We start from the raw sequence: 18,764 nt of genomic DNA on the forward strand, positions 1-18,764 counted from the left end.
ATTTTGGACAGTTTCATATTTTTGCTAATGTGAATTAATTACATTTTTTGTATCTACTTTTAGTTAACGTCAAAAACTTTTTTCCAGACAATATTTTCTATTTCTAAGTTATCATCACGTTTTATTAGAATATAAATTCCATTCTCGTTTTTGGATCTTGATAACGCGACGTATGATCGACCGTGAAAAAACAGTGGTTTTATTGATATAATCCAATATTATTAAAACTTTGACCTTAAGATTTATTGATAGTTATTGAAAACGCTAAGACTAAAAAAAAATTGTTTTATGTATAAAATAAAAGGTAATGATAATGAATTTTCTGTATTAAAAGTTATTTTTGGTCTAATTGGTCTTTTTTTGGTAATAAATGGTCTTTTTTCAATTTTTTTTCTAGTGACAATTTTTACTCCACTATTGTTTTTAAGAAATTTTGTAATTTGTAATATTGTGCCGTTACAAATTTCGTATCAACATAACAATTACTTCAATTTTCAAAATAAGCTCTTGTGGTGGTTATCCTTCACGAATATTGTTTAGAAATTCAATTGAAAAATTTGTATAAATATGATTACTAAATTTATCAACACCTTTGTAAGTAGCATGATTTATGCTGTAGTATGTTTTTATTTTTCTTTTTACATAATTTAAAATTTTATAATTTAAAAAGTAAGTGTATTCGATATGAGAAGTATAACGCTATTTATTGAAAAGTTAATATCTTTACCAAAAATATCGGAACAAAAATTAGTTGTTTTCCTTTTATTTAGTACTTCAAATGATTAAATTTTTCCTTTTCCAATATCTAATATTAATTTCGAAAATTTTTTGTCAGTTGAACGAATATTGATATTAAGTTTTAGAATACGAAACAACAACCAAAGATATGATGATATATTACTTTCTTGTATAATCATGCTTCTATTACTATTTTTTAAAATCGGAAGGATCTGTCTGAAATCGCCCTTTAAAATAATTAGTATATTACTAAAATGGATATTTGTATCACATAAATCACGTAATGTTACTACTATTTCTAAGGCTTTTTTTGGGATCATAGAAGTCTCATGTCATATAACTAAATCTACTTTTTAAAATTCCTTTTACTTTTACAATCAATGAAAAAACAGAAAGTAACGGGTAATCAAAACTGAAAGAGCCGTACAGAGAAGCCGTTAAAATTTGCTATACTTAGCCAATACCACACGCTCTGATATCTAATATGCTGTAAATTTATCAAGTCAGCATCAATTGAATTCTGTAGTAGATGACTGGAAAATGATTCAAGTTCTTAGATGTTTCAAGGGCACCATAAATTTGGGCTTAAACTATCAAGCTCGTACAAATTTCCTTGAGACTTATTTAGATGCAAGCTTTGCTGATGCAAAAACTCACTTACCGTAAGTGGTTATATAGTAAGTTTATTCGGAGATTTAATTGCATAAAAAGCGCAGAAGTAAATTTATATATCTTTATCCACTTGTCAGACTGAATGAATAGCTATTAGCAAGGCTTTTCAAGAATTAGTAGCTTTAAATAATTCGATTAACTTGATATTAGAAACAAGCTTACTTCCCCTAAAATTCAAATGTGGTAACAAGAAAGTATGAAAACTGGCAGTTATGGGAAATCAAGACATATGACTGAGATTCGCGAATATTACTTAAAACAATTTGTAAAATGAAAACTTATAGAAAATAGCTGGGTTCGATTTAAAAACCAGTTAGCTGATATTTTTAAAAAACCATTTCCTATGACTTGCACGCTATACTTTTCAATGCATTCCTTAATAAAACCTAATTAGAATTCATGAGTTTGCTTCGATTGTTTTGTTAAAGAAAAAAAAAAAAAAAAAAAAAAAAATTGACTCAATAACGATAATTAAAAGCTGATAAAATTGATTTGAATTGTTGGAAATTTCAAATAGATATATAAATGCACATAAAATTATGTTATCAATGTTCGATCATTTGTTCGTATTTATGTCAAACTCTAATTGCCAGAAGGGAGTGTTGGAAATTTTTTACACCAATTTCCGTATTTCATGAAATAAAACTATAAGATCTGTTTATTACAGATAAAGTAATAATGCAATATATAATTAAATTTAATAATCAAAATTAAATTGACAAAAAAATTTAAAAAGAAGTACAGAGGAGCGAGTAAAAAAGAAATACTGCATACGTGTACGTGTGCGTTGGCCTCTGATCTATGGTGCTGAAATGGTAAAGATTGAATATTTTGCATATAGATTGAAAGGCGACTTCTTATTGTACATATTGCTAATTATTGAATAAATATTCTATATCAATTTAACTTTTGTGTGCGCTTATTTCGAAACAACCTTCCCCCTTTCAGGTGATTGCGAGTTTTTTATAAGTATTTATAAATTTTAGATTAAATGAAAATTTATAAAAATAACATAATAGAGTTACTTACTTAAATATATTCGTTTTGACTGACGGCTGATAATTCAAGCTTAGGAGGTATGAAGATTTAACTATAGTAGAAACTACAGGGAAAAACTATACCACTAGGCCGACCAAAAAAATATCAAAAGATAAAGTGTTAGAAGCTCTGAAGGAAAACGGCAAGTAAGTTGATAGATCGTGGATAGATACAGCACAAAATAGGGAAGAATGGTGGGAGATAGTACACTATGTAATGAGTATTCGAATTTTAGATGCCACTCAATAATTATAGTCAGTGTAAAATGTATTATTAACTATACGCTTCGTTTATAATGAATCGTAGGGCTAATAGACATTCGTTATTAACAAAAATTGTTAAAAAATATGGTTTCCTTGAATGTTTTGCTTTTGATTTATTAAAATTTTTTCTTGTTGTTTTTTTTCTTGTTTAAAGGTAATAGTGTTTTCTTTCCGTTCTTTTCTTCTTTCCTGAAAAAAACATGTTGTATTATATAAATTGCACTGAAATTGACTTTTAAAATATTACCTTTCTATAAATTTTGATCATTTTTTTTCGTTTTTTTTTTTCGTCCAACGTTTCATTTTCTGGGCGATGGCTAATTGTGCTTATTAAAGACTTCATTGAATTTGTTGCAACACATGAATCATCTATTTTTAATTTTATACATTCTGTTTCACAACGAGAAAGATTTTTGAAGGTCAATTTTTCGTTAGCAGGTTTATTTCTGGTTATTTTTGGTAATCCTGTTTTAGGGCTTATTTTTATTGACGAATCCTAAATAAATGAATTTTGTATTAATAACTTAGCACATATACAAAAACGTTAAAAAAATGTATAAATTGTGTTAACAAAATGATTATTTATTTATTATTAATAATATGCAGTATAAAGGAGCCTTACACGAAAGTTTTCGTTTTCTTATACGTGGAACTGGTTGTATTCTTATATAAAACTGTATACTTTATCATTAGTGGCAAAAAAAAAAAACAAACAAGAAACTAATCCCATAACGTTCTGAACTTAGAAACGCTACAAGTGTGAGTAATTCAACTTTACAAATACCTGATTACCTTTGCTAATACTTCGACTGGTAGAGTGGAAACTTAAAGTAGAGTATCAATCACAGAGCAGTACAAAAAAACACTAATATAGTTTTAATGACGAAATAGTAACAAAAAATTTGATTATTATTTAACGAAAGTATAGAGTAATAGTTATAAAAAAAACATGTGACAACTTAGTCTGATGCCAAACGCCACAGCTTTATTTTTATTGTACAGGTGGCTACAATTTTAGTCAGATTCATGCTCAGAAAAGTATTTGATTACTATATAAACGATGTGATTATTACCATAGTTTGGATGTCTAAAGTAAACTACAATTTACGGCACCACCTTTACATATAATCTTAGATATGGTTTTGAAACGGAACACGTGGCCAATTCATTAAAATCTATTATCTTTTTCTACATCATATCAACTAGACTTTTTAATGTGGCAGCAATCGCGCAAGATGATTCAAGACTTTCCAAGATCCTGTGGAGCTTCAATTTCAGATTAAACGATAGTCAAGTTTAAACTTTTTACCCACAAACATAGTTAATTTAAGATCTTGATTCTAATATGTTCAGACGCATAAGTGTCTATCATAAGATGCCTAAACTAAGAACATATGTCAAGAAAATGAGATTGATTCACTGATAACATGTTCTATTTCATCCCATGGATAATAAAGTACTAACAGCAACAAAAATTACAGGAAAACACTAGAAATAATGCTTCCAAGTATGTAAAAATTTTCACACTGGTGGTGTATATTATTGCAATGTCACACAATATTACGACATAAATTAGTTTATAGCTTCCACGGAGCTAAACAACAATACATGCACCACCACTCCATCGCGTCAATGACGAAATTATCATTGAAATCTAAGAACTACCGATCACTTTGCATACGGTTTTATACAAACATAATTTAGTCAGCAAAACAGCTCAATACTAAACCAAAACCACAACATAGCATATACCTGAGGTCAAACGATCTGGAAAGTTCTAAGACATCTGACCTCTTAGCAAGATTTTTTAAAGGCGTGTTCAGTTTCTACCTGGGATGTAGGGAAAGTTTTAGTTAAGCAAGTGTGGTCTCTTTTGGAAGAATTAAGTTTACAATTTCTTTGTTGGAAGACAACTATGCTTTTAGGGTGCAAACTCTAACCCTTATAAAGATGAAGAATATAAAATCTTTATCAAAAAAGTGGAAATAAGGATTCCAGACCTTACAAAGACCTCCAGGCCAGGAGCAAGCCAGCTAAGTGATTTCTCTCCTGTTTTTTAAAACTACAACGTATGCACTTGTCGCATCTTAAAGCTCTATTTGAAGAAGACCACGACATTCACAGGCTCATTAAATCAACTGCTTATCTCGTAGGATCTTATTTCCAAGTACTACAGGCTCCGGAAATTTGAGATATAGTTCACACGAGACACATACATGGCTCAAAACGGTGCTAAAGGAAGTGAAAGTAGACGATAGTTTTACTGCTCACCCCACTAGGTATGCCTTAACCTTGAAAACCTACCAACAGGGGCTTAACACAAACACTATAAGGCAAGCAGCAACATGGTCCGAAAAATCGAAGATCTTTTTCAAGTTCTACAACAGACACATAGAAGAAGCAGGCGGTTTATTTTCAAAAACGGTTTTAGATGCTCAAGCGTTATATGACTTAATTAATAAGTACAGTTTTTCTAATTTTTGTTTTCAAGCCATTCAAGTAAGACCTCACATAAACTATATTTTATGTACTTTTGATCTCCAAGCTAAGCTATGTGATCATTATTTATGGCTTGTTACTTTCCAAGTTTTTTCAATTTACGAGTAGCTAAACGTAGGATCTCGCATGCGAGATACCTACTTGTAGACAGTCATAATTAATAAATAAAACAACAATTAAATAAATAAATAAATAAAAGTCATAATTAAGGCTACTTGATACTTAATAGACTTTGACGTTATTGTCTATGTAGACTATCCTTAAAACTATAATATATACTTTTATAAGTTTTTTATTTTGCTCTGAACGTCTATAAAATTGTTCTTTATTCATCTCTTATCCCTTGCTCTAAAGTGAATGGAGTTCTGCCTCGCAGGAGTAGTCGAGCTAATATGGGCTCGTATTTTTCTGTACCACCCTACAGTATTTAAGAGACTCTACAATTTAGTATCTAGATAATTCAAGACATGTATGTACACCAGGGACCTGTCATCAAAGTGCAGTATCAGTGATGCACGTGAGAGCAATTGACGAAGCCAATGAGAAAACCCCCGTTAAACCGTAACCTATGCAGCACCCAATGAACCTTAGAATACACTCTACAGAAATATGTTTTCCATGATAGGTTTCTGCTAGAGATTACTTATAAGGTTTTTAAGCTGCTTAAGATGGAATGCTATGATCAGTAACAAACAGGTTAGTCGCATTTAGAATAGTACGCATTTTCTTTTACATCTGAAGTTCATCAGAAAAAATCATAGTGTTGCAATAACGCAAACGGAAATATAACTACTATAACATAGCCTAAATGGAAATAAAAAACAACACTGTACCAGAAAAGATTCCTACGGTACACCAGAGGTACTTGGTTGAGAATCAGTGAGCTCACCTTTTTGACTCAAAACTGCTAGTGAAAGGCCTGAGAGGTAATAGTAGAGCCACCTAATTGCATGAGCTGAGAAACTGAAACCGATTTGCAAGTGAAGTTACGGAGAGAGTCATTTAAGGTCAGTAAAAATAAAAATGCAAACCAAACTAGTTACATACATTAATTTTAAGGAGAGTCAGAGAGAAAGAAAGGGAGAGAAAGATAATAAATGTCAGATAGGAGAGTAGGAGCTACTGAGCAGAGTATTACGAAGAAGAAAGAAAAAATAATGTAAAATAGATCGGGCTTGAGCAACATGCGAGCAAGGAAAGTTCTATCCATATAAATAAGCGCTGCCAAATTGAGAACAAAAGGGTTTTTACGATAAGTGGGCTGAACCCAGCCATTGATGACTGCAAGTGTTGTTTTTTAACTGAAACATAAACATGAAGTTGGTAGGAAATTAGTAATCGTTGTCACTTCTATCAACAGGTCTGCACTTAGACAACTGTGCTACCAGTACGTATCCTACAACCCGGTGCTTTGAATTTTCTTGTTATAATAGTAAGGCCAAGAATCACAGCACCATCAGCGTTTCGTCAAAGATGCATAGCTAACCCTTCGATGAACCACAGAAGTGAGTCAAGCTTGTCTCACTTAGATGCAAGTAAATGTCTGCTATATTAGTCCTCTCTCTTTCTCTTTATCTACTAGCGTTAACAAGTTTGATGATGTAACCGTCCAAAGTAATTTTTAATTAATTATTTATTATTAAAACTTATTTAATAGAATATTGATTATTGATTATTTAATTACTAGTTGGTTTTTATGATACACATTATTCAGTTGATGATTTATAATTAACCATACAATCATTTACTAATTATTAATTAATTTGTTTTCATAAATGCGTTTTAAAACTTTGTACCTGGTTTAAATTTTAAACTTCGCCGCCTGCCACTCACTAGGTATACATCACTCATTGCAAGTACTAACGCAACTTTGACTGTATGACAGTTACTGCTTAGCCGCTCCAAAATATTCTCCTCAGACAAACTAATCTACCATGATCGCGTAGTCTTCGCTCGCTCGACGAACTCAAGATATAGCAAAGGTTAGAGCGCTACATATGTGCATTTAATAAACATCACTGTAAATTATAACGAAAACTTCACAGTATCCTTTCCCTCTCTCTCTCTCTCTCTTTCTCTCTCTTATTTTAAAAGAATACTGGTTCATAATAATAAGATCTGAAACTTAGTATTTTAGAGCACGACTATTCATTTAAGTAATCATTAATACATATAATCAATTTTCGCCGTCATGCTGGAGGCCTCTTCAGGATTAATAAACTATTATTGTACATAAATACAACTTTGTAAGAATCCAAAAGAAACAATCAATTTATATAAACAACTTTTTTCGAAAACATTAATTTACTATGGAAGTGTCAAGACATCACGAAGAAAGGACAATGTAGAATATTTAAAAGTGTTTGAAATATAAGAACGTACAAATAAGAACTATGATTTAATTTTTATTTCACTTTAAGTTTGAAATAAGAAATTTTTGTAAAAATTGTTAAGTTCTTGTGTATCTAATCGTAGATTATTGTTATTATTCATTGATGTTATAAAATAAATTCGAAGAGTTCACGCTTGTATTTATTAGGTTCTGGATCAAGAATCACTACTCTCTTCAAAACGAGACCCTGCGAACACTAGACAAAATGGTTATACAAAGCCGACTACATGTCTATTTTTGTTGTAACGATCGTGCTCACGCAAACGCACACGTAAGTGTGTCTTATTTTGGCCAATGTAACATATTCCGCACTTACATGACATCTTATGGACAATTCCACTCATATTCTAACTTATTTATTGAGTCCTTTCTCAATCTCCCAGAGCCTGTGTAAACAACACAAATATTGTATTTGGACAAGGCCCTGCGAGGAGTCGTCTCCATAGGCTGGAAAGAGGACCAACAAGGAACACATTCCTGTTGAGAGCTGACGAATTCAAGGAACGATTTTATCAACATTTGCATCGCATTCCTGAAGGTTAAGAATGCAAGATTCTAGAGAACTCTTTATGCGTCTGTTAAGAAAAGTAATTCTAGCTTTTATGTATCTGTTAAAAAGGATTATCCAAAAGATGAATCTGCAAGTTTTAAAGCTTTGTCAATCAAAGAAAAAAGAATAGCAATCTTCTGGCATTATGGGTTATGTGAAAAAAAGTCAAGTAATCTACCTGCGGCTGAGAATTTTTCATGTAAATCTATTGTGCTAATGGAATTCGAAAAACGTGTAGTATAAATATCAAAAAAGGGAGTCGGATAATTAACTTTATATTAAACTGTAAACTGTAAAAAGGGATTAAAACTATTGAAAAAGTTCAGAACATTATTTATTCGATCAGTTTTCAACACTAATAGACAATCATCGACGTATTTAAAGTACAGTAAGACAGGATCCTGGCATCCATTAAAGACTGAACTCCCTAAGGATTCTAAAATGACTTCCACGAACCAGAGAGAGCAACAATCTCCTATGGAAGTTCCACAGCATTACCTGTAAACCTTGCCATCCAAAGAAAAATATAGTTGATGAGAAAGTCAACTCGATCCAAAAACTCCGTTCTCTCAAAACCTAAAAGGCCGATATGATTGCTAATTTCACGTGAAATACTACTTTTAGTTAGGGAAACAGAAAGATTAGTGAATACAGTCACTGCATTGGAGGAAACAAAAGAATCAATATCCAGAATTATTAATTTTTTAATTTTCTTTCTAACTTTATAAGAATTTTTAACAGAATATTTAGAAGTATTTAGGAATTTTTCAAAAAGTGTCGAAAACCATTTATCAAGTTGATAAATGGGAAAACTTACTCAAGACACAATTAATTTGGAAAACCACTTTATGTGCCTTGATAAGGCCATAAGCCTTGGACAAATGACTACCATTTAAGTTGGAAATATCAGGTACAAGAATCTTTACTGCATGGAAAATGCCCCTGTCATCCCATTTTTTTATCCAGATTTTTGTCAAAATAGACCAGCTGAGAAAGGACACCTTTACTACCCGTATTATTTAATTTAATATAATAGGAATTATCAGTCAAAATGGCTTGGACTTTATACAAGTAATCTTCTCCATACAAGACAATAGTAGGACCTCTTTTGTCTACCCTAGTAACTAATAGTTCAGTGTCATCTTTTAAAAAAATTTTGTTAAATTAATATTATTGAAAATCGTATAGTACTATTATGAACTGACTGATTTTTAAAGCATTAAGACACGATTTATTGATATTTGTGCAGAGAACCTTGTCAAATTAATTTAGTCAGAGTGCAATCCAAAGATTATAAAAATTTGATAATAAATTAAGAATCTGGAAAAGGTGTAAAATTGAATTTTGCATAGATATATATTTAAAATGCTGGTTATTGTACTTTTACTGCCCCACTTCGATTACGCCTTTCTGGTCTAACTCGATCTTTCTAAATACCTAGATATAAAATTACAGCACTTGATCAATAATAATTGCAGATTTCATAACATAAGCAAAAAACGACCGCACAAATAGACTCTAGAGGTAATAGACTAACTTATAGTAGAACTTTTTCAGGCTCTGCAATTGGCTTGACTATATCCAGATTAGCCTTACGTACTCCAGACCTATAGTAGAACTCGAGGAATGAAGGCTGTTCTGTATCAAATGAGACTAGATGGCCAGCGCAGTATCATAAGGTAAACTAATGCTAAATTTAATTACGTGGAGACAAAGTATTACATCAACAAAAAAGAAGAATGCTAAAGGTTGCTAGCGGTAGTCAACACAATGTTCGACAACAAAACTCATAGTAATGTCTGAAGCATTTGTTAAAAGCCGAATTTTTGCAGTCTGATGAGAACGCGAGAAAGGCTGTGTTGGCAATACCTTCCTTGAAGTCCAAGAAAGCTTCTTCTGCTAGAGGAGACCATATGAGTGGGCAATTGTCAAATTTTTTTTCATTGACAGCGAGGGAATTGAGAAGTGTGCTTGAACAGTGGTGACTTTAGAAATAAAGCGCCGATAGTAATTTGTTAAGCCTAAAAATCGTTTGAGCTTCTCGACCGATTGCGGTTCAGGGAAATTACGCATAGCCTCTACGGACTCAGGGAAAGGTCTGACCCCTTCAATGTTAATAATATAGCTCAAGAAAATAACTATTATAAGACATTTTTTAAAGTTACGGCGTAGATAAAAGCGATACAACCCCTCAAGTATTTCAGTGAGGTATTTTTTTGTGTTCTTTTTCGTTGGACTCTACTGAGTCCAAAAGTCATGGCCGATCACGTTAGGAAACTTTGCAAGAATGTGAGAAAACAGATTTTGAAGAGGTACAAGATAAATAGAGACGCTATCTACACTCTTGTTAAAACCAAGGACTCTACGATCTGATGAGGTTTCGACTAGGCTCCCATGTAAGAGATCTACAACCATACTGTAAGAAATGATAGCTGTTCTGCAACAGGTTGCACGGCACCATAATGATCCAGTGAAGCAGGATAGGCGAAGTTGAGACGCCAGGTGTTGATACCCTCAAGTTGCTTATCTCTACTGTTAGGAAATATTGATTAATTATGTAGAGAAGACCAAGACGAGAATGAGCACCAAAGACAAACACCTAACTACAAACGAATCAATTTATTTGTATTTAGGACAACGGAGTGACTACTCAGCTTGGTGAGCAAACGTAGATGGGTTAAGAACGACTGTTAATTAAAAAACTTGTATGGCTGCTGTAAATTTCACAGTGTGCGTAGATCAAATTTTGAAAATGAATTTTGTTAAGGATACCAAAAACTATGAAATGAAAGGGAAATTTTTTTTTTTAATTTTGACCTTGGTTTTTTACAAAATTCAATTTTTCAATATGAAAAAGTTGACACAACTCTGAAGTTTTATAATTTACCCTGTTGCAACGATGTTCACTTAATAGAGTTCGTTTTTACGTGAGTTGAAAAAAAAAAGTTATTGCAACAACGTTTTTTAAACAATAGTTATCAAAAATTTAGTATTTATTGCGATTGTTTAAATTTTAACTTAAAAAAATTGTTTTCTACATTTTCAGAGTATTTCTTGATTTGATTTCTATGAGTTAACAGTTTTACCATACATTGACAATAATAAAAAAAATATACCATAACCATTTGACGTGTTATATACTGTTCCCCGAACGGTGGATTACATGCACTTTAGACCAAAAGCAGGGTTACAGATAAGACAAAAAATGAATACTTGCTGCCAATCTCACAAAAATTAAGAAATATCATGTTTATTCATCTCTGTTTTATTCATATTTAACTAGGAAGAACGAATTCAATTTCAGTAGAAGGCTAAAGCAGAGCGCGGTATTTCTTTATTTGATTTGCACAGAAAATTAATGAAACAAACCAGGAGATGTTGGAGACTAGTAACACTTAAAAAATCTTTTACGTATACCTTACTCGTTAAATTGAAGAGACGGGTTTTACGATCGGTCGGTACATCGTTACTCTACTATCAAGCTGTAGGAATAAGAAGTAATGGTAAAAATAATTCTGCACAGACAATCATGCATTCGAATAGACATTTATCATGAAAGAATAAAACTCTTAATTCCCTGTAGCGTAGGATAAACAGAACATTGGTTAAAAGTCAATTTCAAGTAGCAAAAAAAAAAAAAAAAAGGTAGGATTTTAGATTTGTTTGAAATTACTTTAATACAGGTACTAAAAGATTTTTTTATTAATCCTAATTGGAACGTGTTTTAGAACTGGTTTATTTGAGTCCCAGTTGATTGAATTCTATTTATTGTTTATTTTCTTTATTTAAATAATCGTAAGAAACTGTAGAAATTTTCAAGAATTTAAATAATATTTTACTTATACTTTGAAGGATAATATTAAATACTTTAAGAGGAAAAGCGTTAGAATTTTTTTTTAAATATTTGTTATTTTTCGAGATATTATCTTTGTTTATTAAAAAGGTCCATGATGTGTAACTAAACATTAACCTATTGACGTTATTAAAAAATGGTTTATCCCGGGATTAATATAATATTGCCGAATCGATTAAGATTAATTTTTAATTCACAAATAGAGTCAACAAGACTGCAACTCGTGCAGACTGCATTTATTCGATGTTAACTTAAGGTGACTCGTCACACCCGTAATACCTATTTCCATGACATCAGACTATCACATCTACAAACATCAGGTGATAAAAATACCACAGTTCAAGTGATCTGTATTTTTTTACAAACAATTATAGAATTGATAAAATATTGTAAAATATTACTTGGCGAACCTACATTTTCTTGAAGTTATTGAAAAGTTTAGAATTCCTTTTTTTAAGTACCTAGTTTGATAATGAGAGTTAAAGTATAGTTAGGACGATATTTTATCAAATTTTATCAAGATTGAATGGACTCCCAGAAAAAACCACGTTAAACGTAAATGCTAAGTGATTCGTTTTGAAAAAATTGCCTGGCAACATGATTTAAAATTTTGTAAGATGATTCAGTTAATATTTAAGTTATTTTCTGCAATTTTGATTCATACTTTAAGTACATATATTGTGTGATGAGTCATCTATAATAGAAATAAACGTATTGTCACAAAACTTCTTCATTTTAATTACTGGCCATTTTCTAGAAATTAACAAAAAATAGGTTACTCTAGGACATTCACAATGTGCAATAATTTTTTCAATTGTTACATCTATTTTATTGACTGCAACTTTGTGAAATTCATTAAATTTAGGATACCGAAAAAAAAAAAAAATTGCAACAACTGGTAAGGTAACAACGTTAACATAATAAAGCAACCATTGTTATGAATAAATCACTTTGTTTTTTTCTTCTGACTTATACTGGTGTTATATCGTAGTTTAAGCATCAAAAACATATACAGCGAATGTTTAATTGTTCCAATGCATAAATTTCTTATGCTGTGGGTAAATACCATATCAAACACTCGAGCTCTGCTCGGAATCTGAGAAAGGAGAGGTAGACAGAGAACATCTTGAGTGCGAGCAGCGACAGTTTCGATAATTTTTGCGTGTTCGTTCAGGGCACGTATTAGAGAGAAGAGATCGAGAAAAAGTTGACAGAGTTTTCGACACGTTCCATAGAGTATTGAAAGAGAAGTGTGTACGCGAGTCTTGCATCTGATGTGTTCTCCCAGGACAAGACCTCCAGCTTGAGAGCGACAGAAATAGATAGGACAGGGAAAAGAGAGTAAGACAGCAAGTAAGAAAGAGTGAAATCGTAGGACAAACGACCATCTTGAGGACTCAACATGCTATTGCACGGAATTGGACTTGCTGACGTTTGACCAGAAGGTGAGGCTATCTAGAGCCATAGAGAGGGGTAGTGTGTGTAAATGAGACGAAGAAGAGAACAAGAGATTACGACATCCATGCTCAGGAGTGCCGCTATCTCGCATGTTTTGTGTGTATATAAGCAAGTGCTGAGGAAAGAGATTGATAGAAAAGACAGAAAGTGAGAAAACGAGAGAACGACGTATGATGTTAAGAGTAGGGCGTATAGTGTAGGAGAGATACTGTGTCTAGTGTTAAGTTATTGAATGAAACATACTAAGAGACATCCGTACAATGAAAAAACGCTTGCATGAACCCTTTTTTCAGGAGAAAAAAACCTGAGGTGTATGAGAAACAAAAATGACGTACAAAAGCAAAAGCTATCGATAAATGATTGAAGTTTGCAACGTTGCATACAACGAACAAAAAATAAAATTTTAATTTTTTTTTTATTAGAATGCTGAAAACGCTTTATCCAGTGATGAAGAAGTCACTCAACAATTTATAGATCATAAAAATGTACCCTTCTCGTGATATAAGAGTTTAAAGATTGATTCAAGTGTATGGGCGTAAAAAATGCGTTTAAGCTGTTAAAACTATTAAATTGTTATTATAAAAGTGTATATAAATCAAGGTAAGTCTCTGTCTACACAACAAATCATAAAAACCCGAAAAAAAACTCATCACTACGATTACATCACGATATACCAATGACCGATGTAACCCAATAACCCAACAAAGTTAAAGCAAGCTGTAAACACATGTACAAATGACTTTGAAAAATAAAAATCATCACTACCGAAACTATATTTATAGTGCCAGTAGAATAAAATAACGAAAAGTGTATATTACCCGTCCTAAAAGCTTAATATATTGGATAATTTATTGTGAAAATGACGATAACAAACCAAAATTTCGAGACATTGTAATTAAAAGAGCTGTACGCTAGCAGTAATGGCAGGAAAAACGGAATCATCGATAAGGGCGGATAAAAGTTAAAGTACTTTTCACCTTCCAAAACTTTTAATTTATAAAGTTTCATTAAAAAGACAAAAAATAGCTACATGTCATAAAATTCTGAGCCACTAATAATGCCTAGATACTTAGTCATATTACTTAGATTCTATAATAGATATTAGTTTCAACCATTATCGTCTTCTGGAACTATTAATATTAAGTGTTGTATCGCAAAATAGACTGAAAGATCCGAAAAATTAGGGAAAATTAATTATCACAAGCTGCAAACCACTGATAATGCCTAGACAATTATTACTATTACAGGGTACATATAATAGTACGAATTTCTAACAATTTTCGTCTACCAGAATTCTTAATATTAGGTGCTACATTACAAATATGACCAGAAAGTACGGAAATTTAGGCTAAATTCAGTATTATGAGCTGCATGCCACTCATAAAATGCTTAGAAACTTAGTAATAGTATTTGGTTATTTTCTTATTGCTAAGAGGATTTTGGCCATTACTGTAATATTCTGGGAGTGGTAACTACTGGTGGTTGCGGCAAAGCGAAGCTATATCCCCTTCGTGCTTCAACGTATGCAAGACAAATATAACAGTCATAGTAGTGGGCAGAGAGGCAGAAGCTGAGCACAAACTGAATTTTTTTTTTTTTTTACCTCTCGGGCAGTGCACACGTATAATTATTTAGGTCTCAAGAAAAAGTGTTAACGGTAAAAAAAAAAAAGTTTCTAAAGTGCAATTTTTTTTTATCTTTCAGGATTTTTTATTATTTGGGGTCAGTTTTAAATGAGGATATTTTTTTTATTTTTAATAATTAAATTAGTCATATTGATGGGTTTTTATGCCTTTTACTATATCTTTATCTGCAACTTTTTATGCGATCAAAAGTACGAACGTTTTTTTGGTTACGTTTCAAAATTTTTTTTTTTAAATAATTGTTTTAGTGCTGATATTACGTGTTTGTATTACCACGCATGGTTAGAAAATCAGCACCAGTCGCAGCGCTTCCAACTACTACGCGGGTATCTCCTATAATGTTTACATGCTGAAGCCCAGACCCAATTGCTGAGTACGCACGGCTACAAAGTTTTGTCGGTTAGATTTGTTGAAAATCACTTAGTTAAACAATGATAAATGTCATACTGTGAAGTATGATTCTGAATTGAACGTTATTAAAGTTCGAACGTGTTACGATATTTAAACACACAAATTCTTCAATTTGTTATTCTTATTTTGTATTACCATTGAGTGCGTAGTAGCTAGTGCCTGCGGAGTAATTAGGTCATTTACCCTTAAATTAATTAATTTAATTATAAAAAAAAAAAATTCCTAATTGAGACTTACCTAAATTAATAGAAAACCCTGGAAAATAGAAAAAAAGTTGTCTTGGTTACAGTTTTTATGCTGTCAAAACTTTTTATTGGACTTAAAATACAAAATTCAGCTCTGCCCGTAAACTGAAACAAAAAATCCGATCTAGTTCGTGCTTGGTTGCTGTCTCTTTCCGTTTGTCTCTCTCTCTCTCTCTCTCTCTACACACAATTACTTAGATCGTTATATTTGTCTTGCATACGGTGGAGCACGGAATTCGCTTCGTACAGCAATTTAAAACTACGCCACCTACAGGGTAAAAGTTGTCGATACCAACTAAAAAAAATACACAAAATCTTATGGACAATGATATGTTTTAAGCGTTTATTTTAACAATAATGTATATTCAACAACTGATGTAATTTTTTTTGGTGTTGAATATACTAACGAGTTGAATAATACATATTAATAGTACCCTAATAAAAAAATTTTTTCTACCTAATATGCTGATTTTTCGTGAGTGTGTATTAAGGTTTCACTCTAATATCAGTTTATTTCTTGGAGTACTTTCAAATCAGCACATTAGAAAATAGTATTTGTTATGCTCTCTTGTACATTATATTCATTTCGTGCGCATGTAGTAGAATATTACTCTCAAATTATGTAGTTAGACAGAATCGATATGAATCGATTGATTTAACTCGAGATTCTCAAGAACTGACCGGTGGCGCCAAGAAACCAAGCATTTTTTGAAAGCCTCAAGATTCTCAAGAATCTCAAGAACTGACCAGTGGCGCCAATAAACCAAGCTTATCTCGAGAGTCTCAAGATTCTAAAGAACTGACCGGTGATGCCAAGAAACTCACAGGTACAACCGAGCCCAACTGACAGTATCCAACAAAACTAAGAGTTAATAGATGAGCGAGATAGGCCGATGATGTCAAGAAAATCCAAGAGCAGCCGATTATCTTAAGAATAATTAGTGAAGCTGATGGTCAAACTCCACCCTCCCTCCGCTCTTGTACACCAAGCAAGTCTTACATGAACAAGCACAATTTTATCTAAGCTTCATGCAACACCGATGCTTGTCATGGTAAAAGCTGGATACAACAGATACTCTATGTTTCTTTGCATATGCGAAGCTCAATTAGAGCGTGAGTGTTTCAGTCTCCTCGATTTCCCTCCCACTGTGTCACGATAATAATGGACACGGAAATATAATGGACGGAATAATAATGGAAAGCTGATCTGTCACTTAATGGATTATTTATTTGTCGATTTTGACGCTGCTGTTCTAATCTCGATAAATGTTCTCAGTTAGTTTCTTGACGTCTTGTGTTGTGAACATTTAAAGCATTTCAAGTTTTCCTTCTAATTTGCCTTTTTGCAAGTCTAGGAATTGTTAAAATTTTTTGTCAACCAAAAAGTTGGCTTTTCTGCCAACTTCCTCAAGTTGTATATATTGTTGGCACGGTACTTCGACGTTAGATAGCTCTAGAAAGGACATCTCCATCTCTCTCTATTAATGTGGTATCCACTGGTCTGCTGCTGTAGCACGAAAATGGTCAGGAGGAGAACTACTACATTTTGAAGCGTTGGAGCTAGTCGTAGTACTATTTTTCAACATCTTATACAGTTACACGGGAGATGTTTGCATCTAAAGTACCTCCTTTTTTCGTAGAGCTCCATCGTTTTGGTGATCCAAGGTAAAGATTAGTTTGTGTCGCTTGGATGTTGAAGACTGTCTCATTTACTGTAGTTTGTTTTTCTTATACAGCTTGACTACACCAATATGTTCACCGAGCACGGACCTAAGTGATTTCTGGTTAAGTGTTTAGAGTCAAGAAGCTAATGCAAGTTCAGTGGTGATACTTTCAGTCAAAGGCTGATAATATTTCTAGTAGATGTAGCTACCCGAACTCCTTAAGGTTGTCTACTCTCTGCGTACCGGTGAGTGCCTCTAGTTGTGTTTTTTTTTCTCACTCTACACGTTTACCAACAAAATTTCCATAATACCTCTGAAGTTTCCCTTCTAGTTGATCTTGTTTCGGAAGCCAGATTGGCATGTTCCTTAATGATGTGGCGCTTTCATGCCTCCTGGGAAACGGAAAAACTTTATCTGTCTGGACGTGGTGCTCTAATCTCACTTTTCTTATCTATGTTAAGATTTATTACTTAGGCACAGCTCTACTCATAGAAAAACTTTCAATTTTATTTTACGCAGCGTGTACTTTTTCTTAGATTACTTTAGTAAAGTTTTACCTTATCTATGTTACAGTTATCATTTACTCGTACTACGTCAGCTTAGATGCGTTGTGTTGTAAACACTACGATTGACCTTCTCGATATTTAATACTCAGACGTGACTTACTTAATGAAAATGATCCAAATTCCGCCTTAAAAATCGTGCTTCTTTGAGCTGTATGATAAATTGACATACTGACATTTAGTTGTTGAGCCTATTCTATACCGATAAATTTGCATTTCTATTATGCGTGTAATGTAAATCTCAGTATCTTTAGTGTTGACACCAGCCACTGATACCATTGAAAACATGTATTTTTCAGTAAGCTTTTATTGTACGCTAATCGCCACTTGGCCATCGGTACGTCTACTAAATTTATAAATAGCTGAATGCAAAATATAGTCAAAAGCTATAGCAATGGCCTCATAAAATTGCTTTGTGTGTCATTAATCAATTCACCCGGGCTGCATTGCGATCTTCGTTCAGTTAAGGACAAAGGGTGACTGTTAAAGCGTGATACGAATGACTACCATGAAATAAGTTCATGCGCAGAACATCACGACGAGAACCATAGGCTTGATGAGCTTTTCGATCCAAATATGTCGACAGATGGTGTCTCGGGGTTGTCCTTCCCTGTAGGGAGCCTGCAAAGAGAGACTGGCATAGTGCATGTAAATGGCGGAACGAAGAATCCTAGGTAATTTAACGTTGGTACAGGGGCCACTGCATTCGTGTCTGATACGCCATCTGGATGAGAGACTTCTGACGACAACCAGCGCTTCTTGCAAATGATAAAGT

At 32.7% G+C, this 18,764-nt stretch overlaps 1 protein-coding gene across 3 annotated transcripts in view; it reads right to left on the minus strand.

Moving 5' to 3' along the window:
• Nucleotides 1-2,653: 2,653 nt before the first annotated feature.
• LTV1 (LTV1 ribosome biogenesis factor) overlaps nt 2,654-18,764 on the minus strand; it is a 102,788-nt gene continuing 86,677 nt past the window's right edge. The window contains exons 4-5 of one of the 3 annotated variants that reach the window (XM_089594265.1): nt 2,959-3,207; nt 2,654-2,900 (exon numbers count right to left, since the gene is read on the minus strand). In XM_089594265.1, the coding sequence (XP_089450391.1) occupies nt 2,787-2,900; nt 2,959-3,207 (363 nt within the window). In that variant the 3' untranslated portion in view covers nt 2,654-2,786. The remainder of the gene's footprint in view (nt 2,901-2,958; nt 3,208-18,764) is intronic. The other 2 variants (XM_089594262.1, XM_089594264.1) reach the window with 2 other exon arrangements.

The sequence above is a fragment of the Copidosoma floridanum genome, unplaced genomic scaffold, assembly GCF_036245765.1.
Source record: "Copidosoma floridanum isolate Cflo_tuat_1 unplaced genomic scaffold, Cflo_Japanese_pri ptg000021l, whole genome shotgun sequence".
Lineage (NCBI taxonomy): Eukaryota > Metazoa > Arthropoda > Insecta > Hymenoptera > Encyrtidae > Copidosoma > Copidosoma floridanum.